Raw genomic sequence first — 18,774 nt, forward strand, 5'->3', positions numbered from 1 at the left:
CTCAGCTCTGCAGGATGGAGGGTTGTTTGTGTTAATAGACCCCCCCATCCCCCCCCACAAGGAAGTGCCCCGAGGTAATAACTCAGATGTGCACAGTGGGGTTCTGTGCTGCTCTCCCTCTCTCCCTCCATCACTCTTTCAACATTCACCCCCCCCCCCCCCCCCCCACGCACACAGACGTTCCATTGTTTCCTTCCCAAGGTGCCCATGGTAAACATATGGTAAATACAGGGTTTCCAGGGGTAAAATACAGGGGCACAAAGACTTGACTGACAGCACATAAACAATTAGGAATGGCTGGGTTCCAGCTGTTCTATTAATGATAGGGTGTTGCACAGCCTGCCTGTTGGCCGGCTAATTATACATTATGGCTTTTTCCTCATCATCAGACTCCTTGGATACTTATCGTCAGCACATATTCAGCAGCTGAGACAGTTGGGTTTCCTGTTTCCGTATACACAATGCCTTGGGAAGGGGGCTGCGATCCCCTAACCCAAATAGCTAGCAGGGCTTATTCCTGTTCCAAGCAGGAGGGCCTAACTTGACTGCTCCCAAAAAAAAAGAAAAAAGGGAACAGAAATGCTCATAGTTCTAGCACTCCCACTCTGGCCGAAACCAACATTTATTTAAAGACACAAAACGCCTTAGAAATCATCCTCTTCTCAGTCTAAACGTAGGCTACATAATTCAGAGTGTGGTCAGAGTTGAGCACTGCACTGCACACTAACATGGGATTGCTAATACTCAAGGCAACAGAATGTGTGCCCTGAGGATAGCAGGTCTGGTGTGAGCGAGTACAGGTTTACAGACCTGATGTACGGAACATAACAGTTATTACCTGGAGGAGAGGAAGTGACTAAGAGGCCTGGACACCAGAGGCCTGGACACCAGAGGCCTGGACACCAGAGGCCTGGACACCAGAGGCCTGGACAGAGGGAGCCGTAGCACCACTCAGACAGTCTGTCTGACAGACCACAACAACACTGTCAGAAAGCCACATCATATCACAGAGTCCGACCAGGAAGTGCAGAGGGTTTCAATCCCAGCGTCCACCCTTCCCACTGTTTCTCCTACCTCCAATTTCTTCCCTGTCTGGATAAACGTCAATATACCAAAAACTAAATATAGAGAAAAAGTAGGAACAGGAGGCAGAGAGGCAGGAGGACATGGAGTTGATGACCACATGGATTGATAATGGAGTGGATATTGTGATTGAAACATGTTCTATGTCCTTTTACATAGTAAGAAGAGTGGACTCACTGCACAGGAGTAGGTACTGCAGCACTCTGACCCGCCTGAGTGATGCCACAGGAGCGCTTGTATCGTATGCCAGCAAGCTCACCACACATCACCTAGCTACTGTGATATAGTGGGGTGGTGAGGAAGAATGAATCACGCCATTTCACAAAAGATAATACACTGACTACGGTGAGACGTCAGACATGAGACCAAGCCTTGGGGGTCAGGGTAAGAAGTACAGTTCTGGCGTCACGCAGCGATCCTTTTACTTAATCAAAACACTGCACTAAGGGTGTCTAAGTTAAGAGTGCAGAGGAAAGTGTGCAGGTATGCAGACATACGGATAACCTTTACAGCAGTGGAGGCTCCTCAGAGGAGGAAGGGGAGGATCATCCTACTCAGTGAATTTCAGAAAAATGTAAATAGTCAAACATTTAAAAAAAAGTTATCCTTTTTAGATAAAACTAGACTAAATATATTCACGTCACCAAATAACTGATTAAAACCCAATGTTTTGCAATTAAAAGGTCTACAGTTACCTCTACAGCACTCTCTGTGGTAGCACCATGGTGTAGCTGGAGGACAGCTAGCTTCCGTCCTCCTCTGGGTACATTGACTTTAATACAAAACCTAGGAGGCTCATGGTTCTCTCCCCCTTCCATAGACTTGCACAGTAATTATGACAACTTTCTTTCTTTTCTTAGTTTAACTTTCACTTACTTAGCTAGCTAATGCAGCTAATTTAGCCTACTCAACAACCTGACTCAAACAGAGAGGAATGCTATTTATGTTAGCTAGCTGGCTAAGGCTATGCAACACTGCAACTCTTCCAAGTCAAGGTAAGCATTCGGTGGTATTAATTTATTGCCACCGGGGCCTGCCGGTGTTACTGCTAAACTGCTTGCTGTACACTGTACTGCGTGATTGTACACATGGATTGGATTGTGGGTTTACTAACGTGTTAGTTCTAGTTTGTTGATTATAACGTTAATATGGTGACAACGATGTAGGATGCGTAGCTGTTAGCGGTTATGGTATGAAGGTTTGGCTTGGTGAGGTCATTGCGCCTGGTCTCAGACAGCTGTTGTGCGGTGCACTGAAGTCCACAAGCGAAGGGATAAGGTGAGAGGATTAGAGTGCATATATCCGAGAAGGAATTATAGAACGAGCGAAGTGATGATGCTGTGTGGCTGCTATAAAAGTGAACTGTGTGTTGCGGGTGATCAGGGGTGTATTCATTCTGCCAATTCTTTTGCATAAAGTTTCTTACAACAGAAGCAAACATAATGAAACGGAGCAGGACCTACCTGAATTTGTCCAATAGAAACTGTTGTTTTAGTTGCAAAAACGTAAAGTTTTGCAACTGTTTGGACTAATGATAAAACCCAAGACCAGCTAGATGCAGGCAAGAGTGTGCAGGGCAGTATTGAATGCGTCACTGTCACCTTGATCACTCCAATTTGTCTCTCGACCTGTGCACCTACGTTATAAACTTTCATTTGTAGGCTAGGTTGTAGCAACCTCATGATGGGTATAGGGAACATTTGAGTATCATGTAGCAGCCTAAACCTATCGATGTTACAATGAGCTGAGTGAATGGAATATGAATGACAGTCATCCAATATGCTGTGATAGAAATAAGGCCATGATCTTAAAAAAATTAAAATAAATAATCCTCTCATCTTAAACGGCACTGACCGCCACGGTTTCATGGCTTTATCAAATAGCCTATCATCTTTAGCATTCATTTATCATTAGAATGTGGCAATAGGACTTTGGTTCAAAACAACTTTTTATCCTCTAATTATTTTTAATCATTGGAAACTATTTACATTAAAATTTTAGGCATTTAACAGACGCTCTTATCCAGAGCGACTTACAGGAGCAATTAGGGTTAAGTGCCTTGCTCAAGGGCACATAGACAGATTTTTCACCTAGTCAGCTCGGGGATTAGAACCAGCGACCTTTCGGTTACTGGCCCAACGCTCTTAACCACTAAGCTACCTGCCGCCCCATTCAGACCTTGCCTCTGCGGTTTTACGACAGCAGCAGCAGCAATCTTCACTGCAGAGTTCAGACCCGAGGCCTTTTCCTGTCCCAATAAAAGCACACTGTCCTGTCCACTCCTAGTGGAGTGGGATGAATGACATTCCTTCTGGAGGAGGTAACACTTCCACAATTTATCCAACAGCCATTGTGAAGGGCCTGTGTGCTCAGCCCTGCTGTTGCTGTGGGTGATAGGATAGCTAGCTAGCTAGCTGGGACATCCCTACCTTAAATCCTAACCCAAACCAGGAGACGTTCTCAGGAAGCAGCCATTCAAACTTGCCATTCACCAGTTTTGCAAGGTTAATAATGTCAAATTAGGTTTGGTACTCACCAAAGAATGGAGTGTCGATGAGCAACTATTGTAATTACTGGTGTCCCGGGCCGTATGTTTTTATCCAAAAAAGGACTAAATAAAAAGTTATACGCAGCCGAAAAAAATGCCTTTTCTGGAAATAATCTAAGTATTGTTTTTGAGCAAGTGAGCATGCGCCAAATCCACTTTATCTGCACCTCATTACTGCCACCAGAGATCTGTATATAAATGTCTCCGCCCTAACAATGGGAGTCGTTGTCCCAAACGGTTGAAGACAAACGTAGGTCCAAAAATAAGCCCATAGAAACGCATGGGGCTTTAGCCTTCACCTCTCCCTCTCTGCTGCCACAGGTCGACTGATTCAGCAGCAGGAAAGGTCATTTATTTGTTTAATCACGTACAGTGTATGAACGTCATATTAATCTGTTGTTTCACCCTCGCTACACGGAATGCTATAATATTTCATGTAAGTACATGAAGTAGCCAATATAGGACATGTTTTTACAGTGATGGTATATTTCTAGATGGGCTTTATTTAGTGTGTATTTTAATTCCATTATTTATATCGCAGGATGTGCAGATGAGGTGGATTTGGCGCATGCGCACTTGCTCAAAAACATTACTTAGATCCAGAAAAGGCATTTATTTGGTTGCATGTAACTTTATTTTGACCTTTTCTGGAAGTACATGCGGCCGGGATGGCAGTAATGACGATAGTTGCTTAGCAAAACTCCATTCTTTGGTAAGTACCGAACGTATTCTGCCATGATTAAGCTTGAAAAGCTGGTGAATGGCTGCTTCCTGGGCTTAAAGGGATACTTTGGGATTTTGGCAATGAGACCCTATGTATACATACAGTTGAAGTCGGAAGTTTACATACCCTTAGGTTATGATCATTAAAACTCGTTTTTCAACCACTACACAAATGTCTCGTTAACAAACTATAGTTTTGGCAAGTCGGTTAGGACATCTACTTTGTGCATGACAAGTAATTTTTCCAACAATTGTTTACAGACAGATTATTTCACTTATAATTCACTGTATCACAATTCCAGTGGGTCAGAAGTTTACATACACTAAGTTGATTGTGCCTTTAAACAGCTTGGAAAATTCCAGAAAATGATGTCATGGCTTTAGAAGCTTCTGATAGGCTAATTGACATAATTTGAGTCAATTGGAGGTGTACCTGTGGATGTATTTCAAGGCCTACCTTCAAACTCAGTGCCTCTTTGCTTGACATCATGGGAAAATCAAAAGAAATCAGCCAAGAACTCAGAAAATAATTTGTAGACCTCCACAAGTCTGGTTCATCCTTGGGAGCTATTTCCAAATGCCTGAAGGTACCACGTTCATCTGTACAAACAATAGTACGCAAGTATAAACACCATGGGACCACACAGCCATCATACCGCTCAGGAAGGAGACGCGTTCTGTCTCCTAGAGATGAACGTACATTGGTGCTGGAGGAAACAGGTACAAAAGTATCTATATCCACAGTAAAACGAGTCCTATATCGACATAACCTGAAAGGCCGCTCAGCAAGGAAGAAGCCACTGCTCCAAAACCTCTATAAAAAAGACAGACTACGGTTTGCAACTGCACATGGGGACAAAGATCTTACTTTTTGGAGAAATGTCCTCTGGTCTGATGAAACAAAAATAGAACTGTTTGCCCATAATGACCATCGTTATGTTTGGAGGGAAAAGGGGGACCTTGCAAGCCGAAGAACACCATCCCAACCATGAAGCAAGGGGGTGGCAGCATCATGCTGTGGGGGCGCTTTGCTGCAGGAGGGACTGGTGCACTTCACAAAGTGTTAAACAAAATAAAATATATGTTATACTTGAGATTCTTCAAATAGCCACCATTTGCTTTGATGACAGCTTTGCACACTCTTGGCATTCTCTCAACCAGCTTCACCTGGAATGCTTTTCCAACAGTCATGAAGGAGTTCCCACATTCGCTGAGCACTTGTAGGCTGCTTTTCCTTCACTCTGTGGTCCGACTCGTCCCAAACCATCACAATTGGGTTGAGGTCGGGGGATTGTGGAGGCCAGGTCATCTGATGCAGCACTCCATCACTCTCCTTCTTGGTAAAATAGCCCTTACACAGCCTGGAGGTGTGTTGGGTCATTGTCCTGTTGAAAAACAAATGATAGTCCCACTAAGCCCAAACCTGATGGGACGGCATATCGCTGCAGAATGCTGTGGTAGCCATGCTGGTTAAGTGTGCCTTGAATTCATAATAAATCACAGACAGTGTCACCAGCAAAGCACCCCCACACCATAACACCACCTCCTCCATGTTTTACGTTGGGAACTTCACATGCGGAGATCATCCGTTCACCCACACCGCGTCTCACAAAGCCAAGGCGGCTGGAACCAAAAATCTCCAATTTGGACTCCAGACCACAGGACAAATTTCCACCGGTCTAATGGCCATTGCTCGTGTTTCTTGGCCCAAGCAATTATCTTCTTCTTATTGGTGTCCTTTAGTAGTGGTTTATTTGCAGCAATTCGACCATGAAGGCCTGATTCACACAGTCTCCTCTGAAAAGTTGATGTTGAGATGTGTCTGTTACTTGAACTCTGTGAAGCATTTATTTGGGCTGCAATTTCTGAGGCTGGTAACTCTAATGAACTTATCCTCTGCAGCAGAGGTAACTCTGGGTCTTCCATTCCAGTGGCGGTCCTCATGAGAGCCAGTTTCATCATAGCGCTTGATGGTTTTTGCGACTGCACTTGAATAAACTTTAAAAGTTCTTAAAATGTCCCGTATTGACTGACCTTCATGTCTTAACCTCCCGAGTGGCGCAGTGGTCTAAGGCACTGCATCACAGTGCTAGCTGTGCCACTAGAGATCCTGGTTTGAATCCAGGCTCTGTCGTAGCCGGCCGCGACCGGGAGACCCATGGGGCGGCGCACAATTGGCCTAGCGTCGTCCAGGGTAGGGGAGGGAATGGCCGGCAGGGATGTAGCTCAGTTGGTAGAGCATGGCGTTTGCAACGCCAGGGTTGTGGGTTTGATTCCCACAGGGGGCCAGTATGAAAAATACAAAAAATAATGTATGCACTCACTAACTGTAAGTCGCTCTGGATAAGAGCGTCTGCTAAATGACTAAAATGTAAATGTTAAAGTAATGATGGACTGTTGTTTCTCTTTGCTTATTTGAGCTGTTCTTGACATAATATGGACTTGATATTTTACCAAATAGGGCTATCTTCTGTATATCCCCCCCTACCTTGTCAAAACACAATTGTTTGGCTCAAACGCATGAGGAAAAAAATGCCACAAATTACCTTTTAAGAAGGCACAGATGTTAATTGAAATGTATTCCAGGTGACTATCTTATGAATCTGATTGAGAGAATGCCAAGAGTGCACAAAGCTGTCATCAAGGCAAAGGGTGGCTATTTGAAGAATCTCAAATATATTTTGATTTGATTAACACTTTTTTGGTTACTACATGATTCCATGTGTGTTATTTTATAGTTTTGATGTCTTCACTATTATTCTACAATGTAAATAAATAGTAAAAAATAAAGAAAAACCCTTGAATGAGTAGGTGTGTCCAAACTTTTGACTGGTAATATATATATATACACACACACATACACATACACACACACACAGTGGGGAGAATAAGTATTTGATACACTGCCGATTTTGCAGGTTTTCCTACTTACAAAGCATGTAGAGGTCTGTAATTTTTATCATAGGTACACTTCAACTGTGAGAGACGGAATCCAGAAAATCACATTGTATGATTTTTAAGTAATTAATTTGCATTTTATTGCATGACATAAGTATTTGATACATCAGAAAAGCAGAACTTAATATTTGGTACAGAAACCTTTGTTTGCAATTACAGAGATCATACGTTTCTTGTAGGTCTTGACCAGGTTTGCACACACTGCAGCAGGGATATTGTCCCATTCCTCCATACAGACCTTCTCCAGATCCTTCAGGTTTCGGGGCTGTCGCTGGGCAATACGGACTTTCAGCTCCCTCCAAAGATTTTCTATTGGGTTCAGGTCTGGAGACTGGCTAGGCCACTCCAGGACCTTGAGATGCTTCTTACGGAGCCACTCCTTAGTTGCCCTGGCTGTGTGTTTCGGGTCGTTGTCATGCTGGAAGACCCAGCCACGACCCATCTTCAATGCTCTTACTGAGGGAAGGAGGTTGTTGGCCAAGATCTCGCGATACATGGCCCCATCCATCCTCCCCTCAATACGGTGCAGTCGTCCTGTCCCCTTTGCAGAAAAGCATCCCCAAAGAATGACGTTTCCACCTCCATGCTTCACGGTTGGGATGGTGTTCTTGGGGTTGTACTCATCCTTCTTCTTCCTCCAAACACGGAGCGTGGAGTTTAGACCAAAAAGCTCTATTTTTGTCTCATTAGACCACATGACCTTCTCCCATTCCTCCTCTGGATCATCCAGATGGTCATTGGCAAACTTCAGACGGGCCTGGACATGCGCTGGCTTGAGCAGGGGGACCTTGCGTGTGCTGCAGGATTTTAATCCATGACGGCGTAGTGTGTTACTAATGGTTTTCTTTGAGACTCACTTCAGGTCATTGATCAAGTCCTGCCGTGTAGTTCTGGGCTGATCCCTCACCTTCCTCATGATCATTGATGCCCCACGAGGTGAGATCTTGCATGGAGCCCCAGACCGAGGGTGATTGACCGTCATCTTGAACTTCTTCCATTTTCTAATAATTGTGCCAACAGTTGTTGCCTTCTCACCAAGCTGCTTGCCTATTGTCCTGTAGCCCATCCCAGCCTTGTGCAGGTCTACAATTGTATCCCTGATGTCCTTACACAGTTCTCTGGTCTTGGCCATTGTGGAGAGGTTGGAGTCTGTTTGATTGAGTGTGTGGACAGGTGTCTTTTATACAGGTAACAAGTTCAAACAGGTGCAGATAATACAGGTAATGAGTGGAGAACAGGAGGGCTTCTTAAAGAAAAACGAACAGGTCTGTGAGAGCCGGAATTCTTACTGGTTGGTAGGTGATCAAATACTTATGTCACGCAATAAAATGCAAATTAATTACTTAAAAATCATACAATGTGATTTTCAGGATTTTTGTTTTAGATTCCGTCTCTCACAGTTGAAGTGTACCTATGATACAAATTACAGACCTCTACATGCTTTGTAAGTAGGAAAACCTGCAAAATTGGCAGTGTATCAAATACTTGTTCTCCCCACTGTATATGCAAAAAAATGTATGGGGGATTGGAAGTGAAGCAGACAATTACATTGATGGAAGCTACAACCTATCTGCAATATTAAAGCTGGGTGCTGTGTATTGTGATAGTTCGCTAGCGGGGTGCTGTGTATTGTGATAGATAGCTAGCTGGGTGATGTGTATTGTGATAGATAGCTAGCTGGGTGCTGTGTATTGTGATAGATAGCTAGCTGGGTGCTGTGTATTGTGATAGTACGCTAGCTGGGTGCTGTGTATTGTGACAGTCAGCTAGCTGGGTGCTGTGTATTGTGATAGTACGCTAGCTGGGTGCTGTGTATTGTGATAGTACGCTAGCTGGGTGATGTGTATTGTGATTGATAGCTAGCTGGGTGCTGTGTATTGTGATAGTTCGCTAGCTGGGTGCTGTGTATTGTGATAGTTCGCTAGCTGGGTGCTGTGTATTGTGATAGTTCGCTAGCTGGGTGCTGTGTATTGTGATAGTTCGCTAGCTGGGTGCTGTGTATTGTGATAGATAGATAGCTGGGTGATGTGTATTGTGATAAATAGCTAGCTGGGTGCTGTGTATTGAGACAGGGCGGCAGGTAGCTTAGTGGGTAAGAGCGTTGTGCCAGTAACCGAAAGGTCGCTGGTTCTAATCCCCAAGCTGACTAGGTGAAAAATCTGTCGATGTGCCCTTAAGCAAGGCACTTAACCCTAATTGCTCCTGTAAGTCGCTCTGGATAAGAGCGTCTGCTAAATGACAAAAAAAAAAAAAAAAAAAAAAACCATTGCCTAAGTGTGATCAGTTGAGATGAGATTTGGGATATTTGAAGAGCAGCCACAACAGTTTAAATAAATACACTTAGGCAAAATGGCTTCCACCATTTTAATGTAGTCAACTGGATGGGACGTCCAACTTCATTGGCTGATCCCTCCTGGTGAACCTGTTGGAGTCATGTCCAACCGCATCATCAGGAGGGATCAGCCAATAGTAAAGAAGAAAATTGACTACTTCAAAATGGAGATTGCATCAACGGAGCTGGCCATGCTGTCACAGACAATCTAATAGCACAGATACAAAGATGAGTCTTCTGTCTATCTCTATGGGGAGAAGAGATCAGTGTGGGTTTCCAAAATGGCTCCTTCTTGGTCGTCACTAGTTACCACAGCCACAAAGTCATAAACCCTGTCTATTTCTACAATTTATCTTCTTAAAATGTGATTTAAAAACTAACCTTAACCCTAACCACACTGCTAACCTTATGCCTAATCTTAAATTAAGACCAAAAAGCTAAAAGAAAATCATGAATGTTTAGGATATAGACAATTTTGACTTTGTGTTTGTGCCATCTAGTGGAAACCCTCATTCTTGGGTCATGGGCTTGATTACTGGGACCGGGCTTGGTAGGTCACCAGATAACTCCAAAGCTTTAGTTGTTAACCACCAATGAGGTGTGGGGTTGGGGCTAGTGTTTTATCCATGTGTGACTGGTGCTGGTTGGATAGCGGAGAGATGCACATGGATATAGGAGGTAAGTGTAATGTGATGTCATCCCCACCTCAATGGTCTTCCTCTTGATCTTCCTCTGCTGCTCCAGGCGTTCCTTCTCCTTGTCCACGGTACGGGTCGACTCCCTCAGTCTCTCCAGATCCTGTTGGTATGTCTCTCTCTGCCTCTCCAGCTCCTCCCTGTCTTCCGCCAGCTTCTCCTCCAGCCTCCTGCACTCCTCCTCTCTCTGCCTCAGCCTCGCCTCCATGTCCTCGGCCTGCAGCCGGTGGCGCTGACGCTCCTTCTCCCAGCGAGCCTGGGGACAAACACAAGGTTCAACTCTACTTCACGCAGACAGGTATAGTGTCTTTTTGCTTCGGAGTGGCTGCGGTTCTGGATTTTCTGGAACCCGAAAATGTTCTGTGGCTAAGGATACTGAGATTTCTGCGCATTTGCGGGATTTTTTGTTGTTGTTGAAGGCATCAAATAGTTGCTTATTGAAACTCCCAAAGTCATCCAATTGTTATATTATATAATACATTTGAAGCAATAGCCTAGCCGTGGGTGGTCAACTATTTCAGCACCGTTTCGCGCTGCTTTTAGACAAGCGTGGGGGCTCGTCTTAATAAATCAATACATTTTCTTTTCACTAAATCTCCGTTTGGATATTGGTTAGGCTACCATTAGGCTGTGGAAATGCTAAGTTGATGTGAGTGTTGCTCATAATCACCTTGTCTAGTCGGCTCAATTATTAGCACTGATTAGCACACATTTTGCCAGAATGTTAAAATGTAGTTTAGCAAGTGGATTATTTTGCTCTTGACTCGCAGTTGCTTAGTAACCTAGGCTCCTGACCAAAAGCCTGTGTCTTAAATCAATCAATGTGATTTTGTTTCACTGAATCTCAAATCTGTATATTTTGTTAATTCCCTGGCTGGGCAAATAAGTGGAGGTGGTATAGTTCATCTGTCACTGATCAGAAACATTTAGCGTGCTATAATGTAGCCTAAATCAAGTGTAGGTCTATTATTTTGGCTTGATCGCATAAAAAGGCAACTCCAAAATCCTGCGGAGGTTGTGAAATATGATCACTAGACTCACATGCTTTTGAAAATATAGATTGTTATTATATTCTCTGGGTATCATGATGAATACACTCTTAAATGTAAGACCCTACGCATGCTCCCTAACAAAGCGGAGTGATGGTAGGAAAGAAGACACTTGGATCCAAAGCATGGGCTTGTCTTGGGCTCAGTTTCAAAATATCACCTTCTTATTATTTTTGGGACAGCGGTTCCACACGTTGCCGTGACGCAAGTTGTGTGGGGAAAAATATTATTTGTATTTGATTGTTATATTTCCTTATATTCTTAGCCTACTATAAAATGTGGTTTGACTGTGATCAGGGCAGCCTACGAGTTTGTTAGTTTAATGAACTGTTGATTTCATTAGCATTGCACAGCCATGTAGCATATAGTCTGTACAGACCAGTAGCAACATTCAACTCAAAATATGACATTCCATTATTTTGAACAAGAAATGATCATGATGATCATGTTAACGTGCTTCCTTTCTTCTAGCATTGTGACGTTGAATCATCTGCACGGCAGAGCTGTGATGAAGACGACCTGGAAGGCTACTATGGAATCAAATGAAGGATGCTTCCATTTCCACTGATTCCCACCCCCACCTGCTCCTGACGGTGCTGCGACTGCAGCTTGTGGAAGCTGGCCATCTCTTCCCTCTGCAGGACCAGAGTCCTCTGTTTCTCCTGCTCCAGGAGCACGTTGCCGCGGTGACGGCCAGGGAAGGAGGCGCGCTCGTTGAGGGAGGCGCGTTGCAGCTCGATGTAGCTGTCCTGCTGGGCGATGATGGCCTGAAGGGGGGGGGGGGGGAGAGGAGAGGGGAGGAGAGATGTGGGTCAACTTCTAGAAAGCGTAAGGCTTGTGGTCACAGACCATAACCAATCAAAAGGCGAGTCTAGCAGTCTCCATGTGATGTCATTTTAACATGCAGACAGACAGGTTTTGGTGTCTAGGCCTGGTAAGTATGGAAGACTTCAGTAACGTTGATGTTCATGGCCCAGTCACACACACAGACAGGACAGGAGAACTACATGCAGTCCCGTTGATTGTTCATGGCCCAGTCACACACACACAGACAGGACAGGACAGGAGGAGAGCTACATTCTAGCATGTATGTGGAGTATGAGCAGTTAAGTGGATGTGGAGAGGTTGTCGAGAGGCTATCTAGGGAAACGTGAGTGTATCTAGGGAAACGTGAGTGTATCTAGGGAAACGTGAGTGTATCTAGGGAAACGTGAGTGTATCTAGGGAAACGTGAGTGTATCTAGGGAAACGTGAGTGTATCTAGGGAAACGTGAGTGTATCTAGGGAAACGTGAGTGTATCTAGGGAAACGTGAGTGTATCTAGGGAAACGTGAGTGTATCTAGGGAAACGTGAGTGTATCTAGGGAAACGTGAGTGTATCTAGGGAAACGTGAGTGCTGTGGTTTTGTTTACCTGCAGGCTGTAGAGTCTCTGGGACAGCATCAGCACCCGGTCAAAGAACTGGTTAAGGCAGAAACAGGAACGTTAGGAAAGAGAAGGTCAACAGACAACTCTAGGTTAGTGCCAGAGACATACAACTGTTTTATACCTATGGTTTGGACACTCTTGGTACACCTTTTAGAGGCCATAATAAAACATGAGGATTGAAGAAGTTTAACAGAGGTTAAAATCCCAAATGAAATGAGCACATCTCCTACCTCAGCCTCAGGGAAGGTGTTGGACCAGATGGTGTTCCAGATGGCTGGAGAGGCCTCTTCCTCCTCCTCATCATCATCAGCCTGTACATCACACAACATTACACATTTTATGACATATCCCATCAGGGATTAAAGTACATATTGATATTAACCTTCACGTGTGATGAGACATAAATCATAACAGGAAGCAGTAGCATTTCCCTAAATAGGAAATTCCTAAGTGATGGAGTAAACCAGCTTCTGCCTTGCCCTAGTCACTAGCTACCCTACTGACTATTGTGTAGGGTGTGTGTGTGTATGTGTGTGTGTGTGTGTGTGTACTTCACCCACCTGTGGCTGCTCCAGGGCCTGGCTAGCCTGGATCTTCTTAAGCTGGGGGTCAGAGCGGCCTTTCTGGTTCCCGTCTCTGGCCTTGTCCCCTCCACTGTGGATCTTCTTCACAATGCCTTCTAACATGCACACACAGACAGAAACGCCTTTTAGATCATAATAAATGATTATATGGACAGCTATTACATCAGCATTCCTGCTCTGAGATGCTTTGTGGATACAGCCCAGAGCAGAGTGGACTCACTCTTGTTGAGGATGATGGGGCTGCTGTCATAGCCCCCAAAGGTGTCTGCTCTCCTGGGCAGAGCCCCGGACCCTGAGCCCTCCGCTGGACGTGGAGCTGGCTCGATCACACCAGAGAGCAACAGGTTCTGAAGACTCTCCACTGGGGAGGGGGAGGCAGGGGGAGAGGGGAGAGAGAGAGAGAGAGAGAGAGAGAGATGGAGGTCAGTAGAGAAAGAGAGAGATGGATTAATAATGTTTTAAGGCTGTCTTTAAGATAGGACAAGAGTAGTGAGGAGCTGACCCCCCTATAGTAACATAGTGAGGAGCTGACCCCCCTATAGTAACATAGTGAGGAGCTGACCCCCCTATAGTAACATAGTGAGGAGCTGACCCCCCTATAGTAACATAGTGAGGAGCTGACCCCCCTCTATAGTAACATAGTGAGGAGCTGACCCCCCTATAGTAACATAGTGAGGAGCTGACCCCCCCTATAGTAACACAGTGAGGAGCTGACCCCCCTATAGTAACATAGTGAGGAGCTGACCCCCCCTATAGTAACATAGTGAGGAGCTGACCCCCCCTATAGTAACATAGTGAGGAGCTGACCCCCCTATAGTAACATAGTGAGGAGCTGACCCCCTCTATAGTAACATAGTGAGGAGCTGACCCCCCCTATAGTAACACAGTGAGGAGCTGACCCCCCTATAGTAACATAGTGAGGAGCTGACCCCCCCTATAGTAACATAGTGAGGAGCTGACCCCCCCTATAGTAACATAGTGAGGAGCTGACCCCCCTATAGTAACATAGTGAGGAGCTGACCCCCCCTATAGTAACATAGTGAGGAGCTGACCCCCCTATAGTAACACAGTGAGGAGCTGACCCCCCTATAGTAACACAGTGAGGAGCTGACCCCCCTATAGTAACACAGTGAGGAGCTGACCCCCCTATAGTAACATAGTGAGGAGCTGACCCCCCTATAGTAACATAGTGAGGAGCTGACCCCCCTATAGTAACATAGTGAGGAGCTGACCCCCCTATAGTAACATAGTGAGGAGCTGACCCCCCTATAGTAACATAGTGAGGAGCTGACCCTCCTATAGTAACATAGTGAGGAGCTGACCCCCCTATAGTAACATAGTGAGGAGCTGACCCCCCCTATAGTAACATAGTGAGGAGCTGACCCCCTCTATAGTAACATAGTGAGGAGCTGACCCCCCCTATAGTAACATAGTGAGGAGCTGACCCCCCTATAGTAACATAGTGAGGAGCTGACCCCCCTATAGTAACATAGTGAGGAGCTGACCCCCCTATAGTAACATAGTGAGGAGCTGACCCCCCTATAGTAACATAGTGAGGAGCTGACCCCCCTATAGTAACATAGTGAGGAGCTGACCCCCCTATAGTAACATAGTGAGGAGCTGACCCCCCTATAGTAACATAGTGAGGAGCTGACCCCCCTATAGTAACATAGTGAGGAGCTGACCCCCCTATAGTAACATAGTGAGGAGCTGACCCCCCTATAGTAACATAGTGAGGAGCTGACCCCCCTATAGTAACACAGTGAGGAGCTGACCCCCCTATAGTAACATAGTGAGGAGCTGACCCCCCTATAGTAACATAGTGAGGAGCTGACCCCCCTATAGTAACATAGTGAGGAGCTGACCCCCCCTATAGTAACATAGTGAGGAGCTGACCCCCCTATAGTAACATAGTGAGGAGCTGACCCCCCTATAGTAACATAGTGAGGAGCTGACCCCCCTATAGTAACATAGTGAGGAGCTGACCCCCCCTATAGTAACATAGTGAGGAGCTGACCCCCCTATAGTAACATAGTGAGGAGCTGACCCCCCTATAGTAACATAGTGAGGAGCTGACCCTCCTATAGTAACATAGTGAGGAGCTGACCCCCCTATAGTAACATAGTGAGGAGCTGACCCCCCTATAGTAACATAGTGAGGAGCTGACCCCCCCTATAGTAACATAGTGAGGAGCTGACCCCCCTATAGTAACATAGTGAGGAGCTGACCCCCCTATAGTAACATAGTGAGGAGCTGACCCCCCTATAGTAACATAGTGAGGAGCTGACCCCCCTATAGTAACATAGTGAGGAGCTGACCCCCCCTATAGTAACACAGTGAGGAGCTGACCCCCCTATAGTAACATAGTGAGGAGCTGACCCCCCCTATAGTAACATAGTGAGGAGCTGACCCCCCTATAGTAACATAGTGAGGAGCTGACCCCCCTATAGTAACATAGTGAGGAGCTGACCCCCCTATAGTAACATAGTGAGGAGCTGACCCCCCTATAGTAACATAGTGAGGAGCTGACCCCCCTATAGTAACATAGTGAGGAGCTGACCCCCCTATAGTAACATAGTGAGGAGCTGACCCCCCTATAGTAACATAGTGAGGAGCTGACCCCCCTATAGTAACATAGTGAGGAGCTGACCCCCCCTATAGTAACATAGTGAGGAGCTGACCCCCCTATAGTAACATAGTGAGGAGCTGACCCCCCTATAGTAACATAGTGAGGAGCTGACCCCCCTATAGTAACATAGTGAGGAGCTGACCCCCCTATAGTAACATAGTGAGGAGTTTTTCTTTCTTTCTCATCAATCTACACACAATACCCCATAACGACAAAGCAAAAACAGGTTTTTAGACATTTTTGCACAACAAAAACGGAAATATTTAATTTACATAAGTTGTCGTTGGCAGCGATTACAGCCTGGTGTCTTCTTGGCTATGTTCCTACAAGCTTAGCACACATGTATTGGGGGAGTTTCTCCCAGATACTCTCAAGTTCTGTCAGGTTGGATGGGGAGCGTCGCTGCACAGCTATTTTCAGGTCTCTCCACCAAAGGCCTGATTGGTGGAGTGCTGCAGAGATGGTTGTCCTTCTGGAAGGTTCTCCCATCTCCACAGAGGAACTCTAGAGCTCTGTCAGAGTGACTATCGGGTTCTTGGTCACCTCCCTGACCAAGGACCTTCTCCCCCGATAGCTCACTTTGGCCGGGCGGCCAGCTCTAGGAAGAGTCTTGGTGGTTCTAAACTTCTTCCATTTAAGAATGATGGAGGCCACTGTGTTCTTGGGGACCTTCAATGCTGAATAAATGTTTAGGTACCCTTCCCCAGATCTGTGCGTCGACACAATCCTGTCTCGGAGCTCTACAGACAATTCCTTCGACCTCATGGCTTGGTTTTTGCTCTGACATGCACTGTCAACTGAGGGACCTTATATAGACAGGTGTGTGCCTTTCCAAATCATGTCCAATCAATTGAACTTACCACAGGTGGACTCCAATAATCAAGTTGTAGAAACATCTCAAGGATGACCAATGGAAACAGGATCCACCTGGGCTAAATTTTGAGTCTCATAGCAAAGAGTCTGAATATTTATGTAAATAAGGTATCTGTTTATTTGTAATACATTTGCAAACATTTCTAAAAGCCTGTTTTCTCTTTGTCATTATGGGGTTTTGTGTGTAGATTGATGAAGATTTCTATTTATTTAATCAATTTTAGAATAAGGCTGTAACGTAACAAAATGTGGAAAAAGTCAAGGGGTCTGAAAACTTTCAGAATTCACTGTAAATAAAGCGTGATTTGATTTCAATGATTTGTGAATAAGTTTAATCATATGTTATGTTGTTCTCAGCTAGAGCCAGAACCGTATACACTATAACAGCAGCCATTGTATTTTACCTTCAGTGAAGTGCTGTCTGTATATTCTGGACTGTACTGTGTTGTGTGTTTCCTGTGTTGTACCTTGTGTGTGTGTGTTGTACCTTGTGTGTGTGTGTGTGTGTGTATATACGTGTGTGTAAGTGTGTGTGTGTGTGTGTGTGTGTGTGTGTAAGTGTGCGTGTATAAGAGTGTGTGTGTGAATTAGTGTGTGTGTGTGTAAGTGTGTGTGTATAAGAGTGTGTAAGTGTGTGTGTGTGTGTGTGTGTGTGTGTGTGTGTAAGTGTGTGTGTGTGTGTGTGTGTGTGTGTGTGTGTGTGTGTGTGTGCGTGTGTGTGTAAGTGTGCGTGTGTGTGTGTGTGTGTGTGTGTGTGTGTGTGTGTGTGTGTGTGTGTGTGTGTGTAAGTGTGCGTGTGTGTCAAGAGTATATGAGTGGAGTGAAGCGTGCTCAATTTGACTGGAGCACTGAGCAAGTTTCCCCAAAGCTGTAGCGTCAACCTTCTCACCCGCTGCAATTTGGCACCACCAGCTCAGGGCGTGCCCGGCCCAGCATGCATTTGTAGTCTACTTGTGTGCTGCCATAACCTCTTGCTTTAGCTACTGTTTTCAAAAAGAAGCAGACAGGTGTAAAATCAAGGTGATGGGTTTTTAGCAACCCCAGTGACTCTGCAGTGGTATTCTCCACTGATGGCCTGATCTCCAGGCACCATCGATGAGCCTGAAGCCATAGACTCTATCCAAACTCGTATTTCTTAAAAATGAATTCAAAAGGCACTGTAGATGGAGCCTAATAAGGCATTTTTTGTTTAATTTGTAATTAATTCTAAGTGAGTCAGAGCCTATATGTGCAATTTACAGACTATAATGATTTAATAAAACAAAATGTTGTTTAAATGCTGAGTGCTTAATGTCCCTGCCAGTCTAGTGTGTCGCTCTCGCAAATGCTCCACAATTGATTTGTTTGTAGGCTATAGCCTTGAAATAATTGAAATAATATAGCCTAAATAATTATTTTTCATTCCTTCTTAGGCTCCCTGTCTGTCTCCTGACATATTTAGAGTGTTTATATGCTGTTTAATACGACATGTAGCCTATTTGAAATGATGAGCGCTTCTTACAGTCACCTTTTCATGTTGTTTATTAAAATACTCTGGGGTGCAAGCACCACTCCATGAGCGGGATATCCGACCGCTCATCTCCGCTCACATACTCTGGTGTGTGTGGGTGTTTGGGTGTTTGTGTGTGTGTGTGTGTGTGTGTGTGTGTGTTGTACCATCGGTGATGGCCCCCTTGAGCAGTGTCTCCCCCTGGTGGAGGTCTGAGGCGTCACCTCGCAGCAGCAGGTGGGAGCGGCAGGCCGTATCCCCAGGACCAGACTCTCCCATGTCTGAAAACAGCTGCAGCTTCTCTGTCAGATCCGCCACGATCTGGCCGTCCTTCTGGCTCAGACGCACTGGGAGAGGAGACACAGAGAAAGGAAAAAAGAGTT

The 18,774-nt window shown here is 45.2% G+C and overlaps 1 protein-coding gene across 1 annotated transcript in view; it reads right to left on the reverse strand.

The window, feature by feature from the left end:
• LOC311131102 (rho guanine nucleotide exchange factor 18-like) overlaps window positions 1–18,774 on the reverse strand; it is a gene marked incomplete at its 5' end in the record, with an annotated part of 28,890 nt that overhangs the window by 9,811 nt on the left and 305 nt on the right. The window contains 7 exons of the mRNA XM_084163915.1: window positions 10,350–10,595; window positions 11,970–12,155; window positions 12,802–12,849; window positions 13,047–13,127; window positions 13,377–13,495; window positions 13,621–13,761; window positions 18,559–18,738. Coding sequence (XP_084020041.1) covers window positions 10,350–10,595; window positions 11,970–12,155; window positions 12,802–12,849; window positions 13,047–13,127; window positions 13,377–13,495; window positions 13,621–13,761; window positions 18,559–18,738 — 1,001 coding nt within the window. The remainder of the gene's footprint in view (window positions 1–10,349; window positions 10,596–11,969; window positions 12,156–12,801; window positions 12,850–13,046; window positions 13,128–13,376; window positions 13,496–13,620; window positions 13,762–18,558; window positions 18,739–18,774) is intronic.

Source organism: Coregonus lavaretus (genome assembly GCF_964263955.1).
Source record: "Coregonus lavaretus genome assembly, chromosome: 6".
NCBI classification, from domain to species: domain Eukaryota; kingdom Metazoa; phylum Chordata; class Actinopteri; order Salmoniformes; family Salmonidae; genus Coregonus; species Coregonus lavaretus.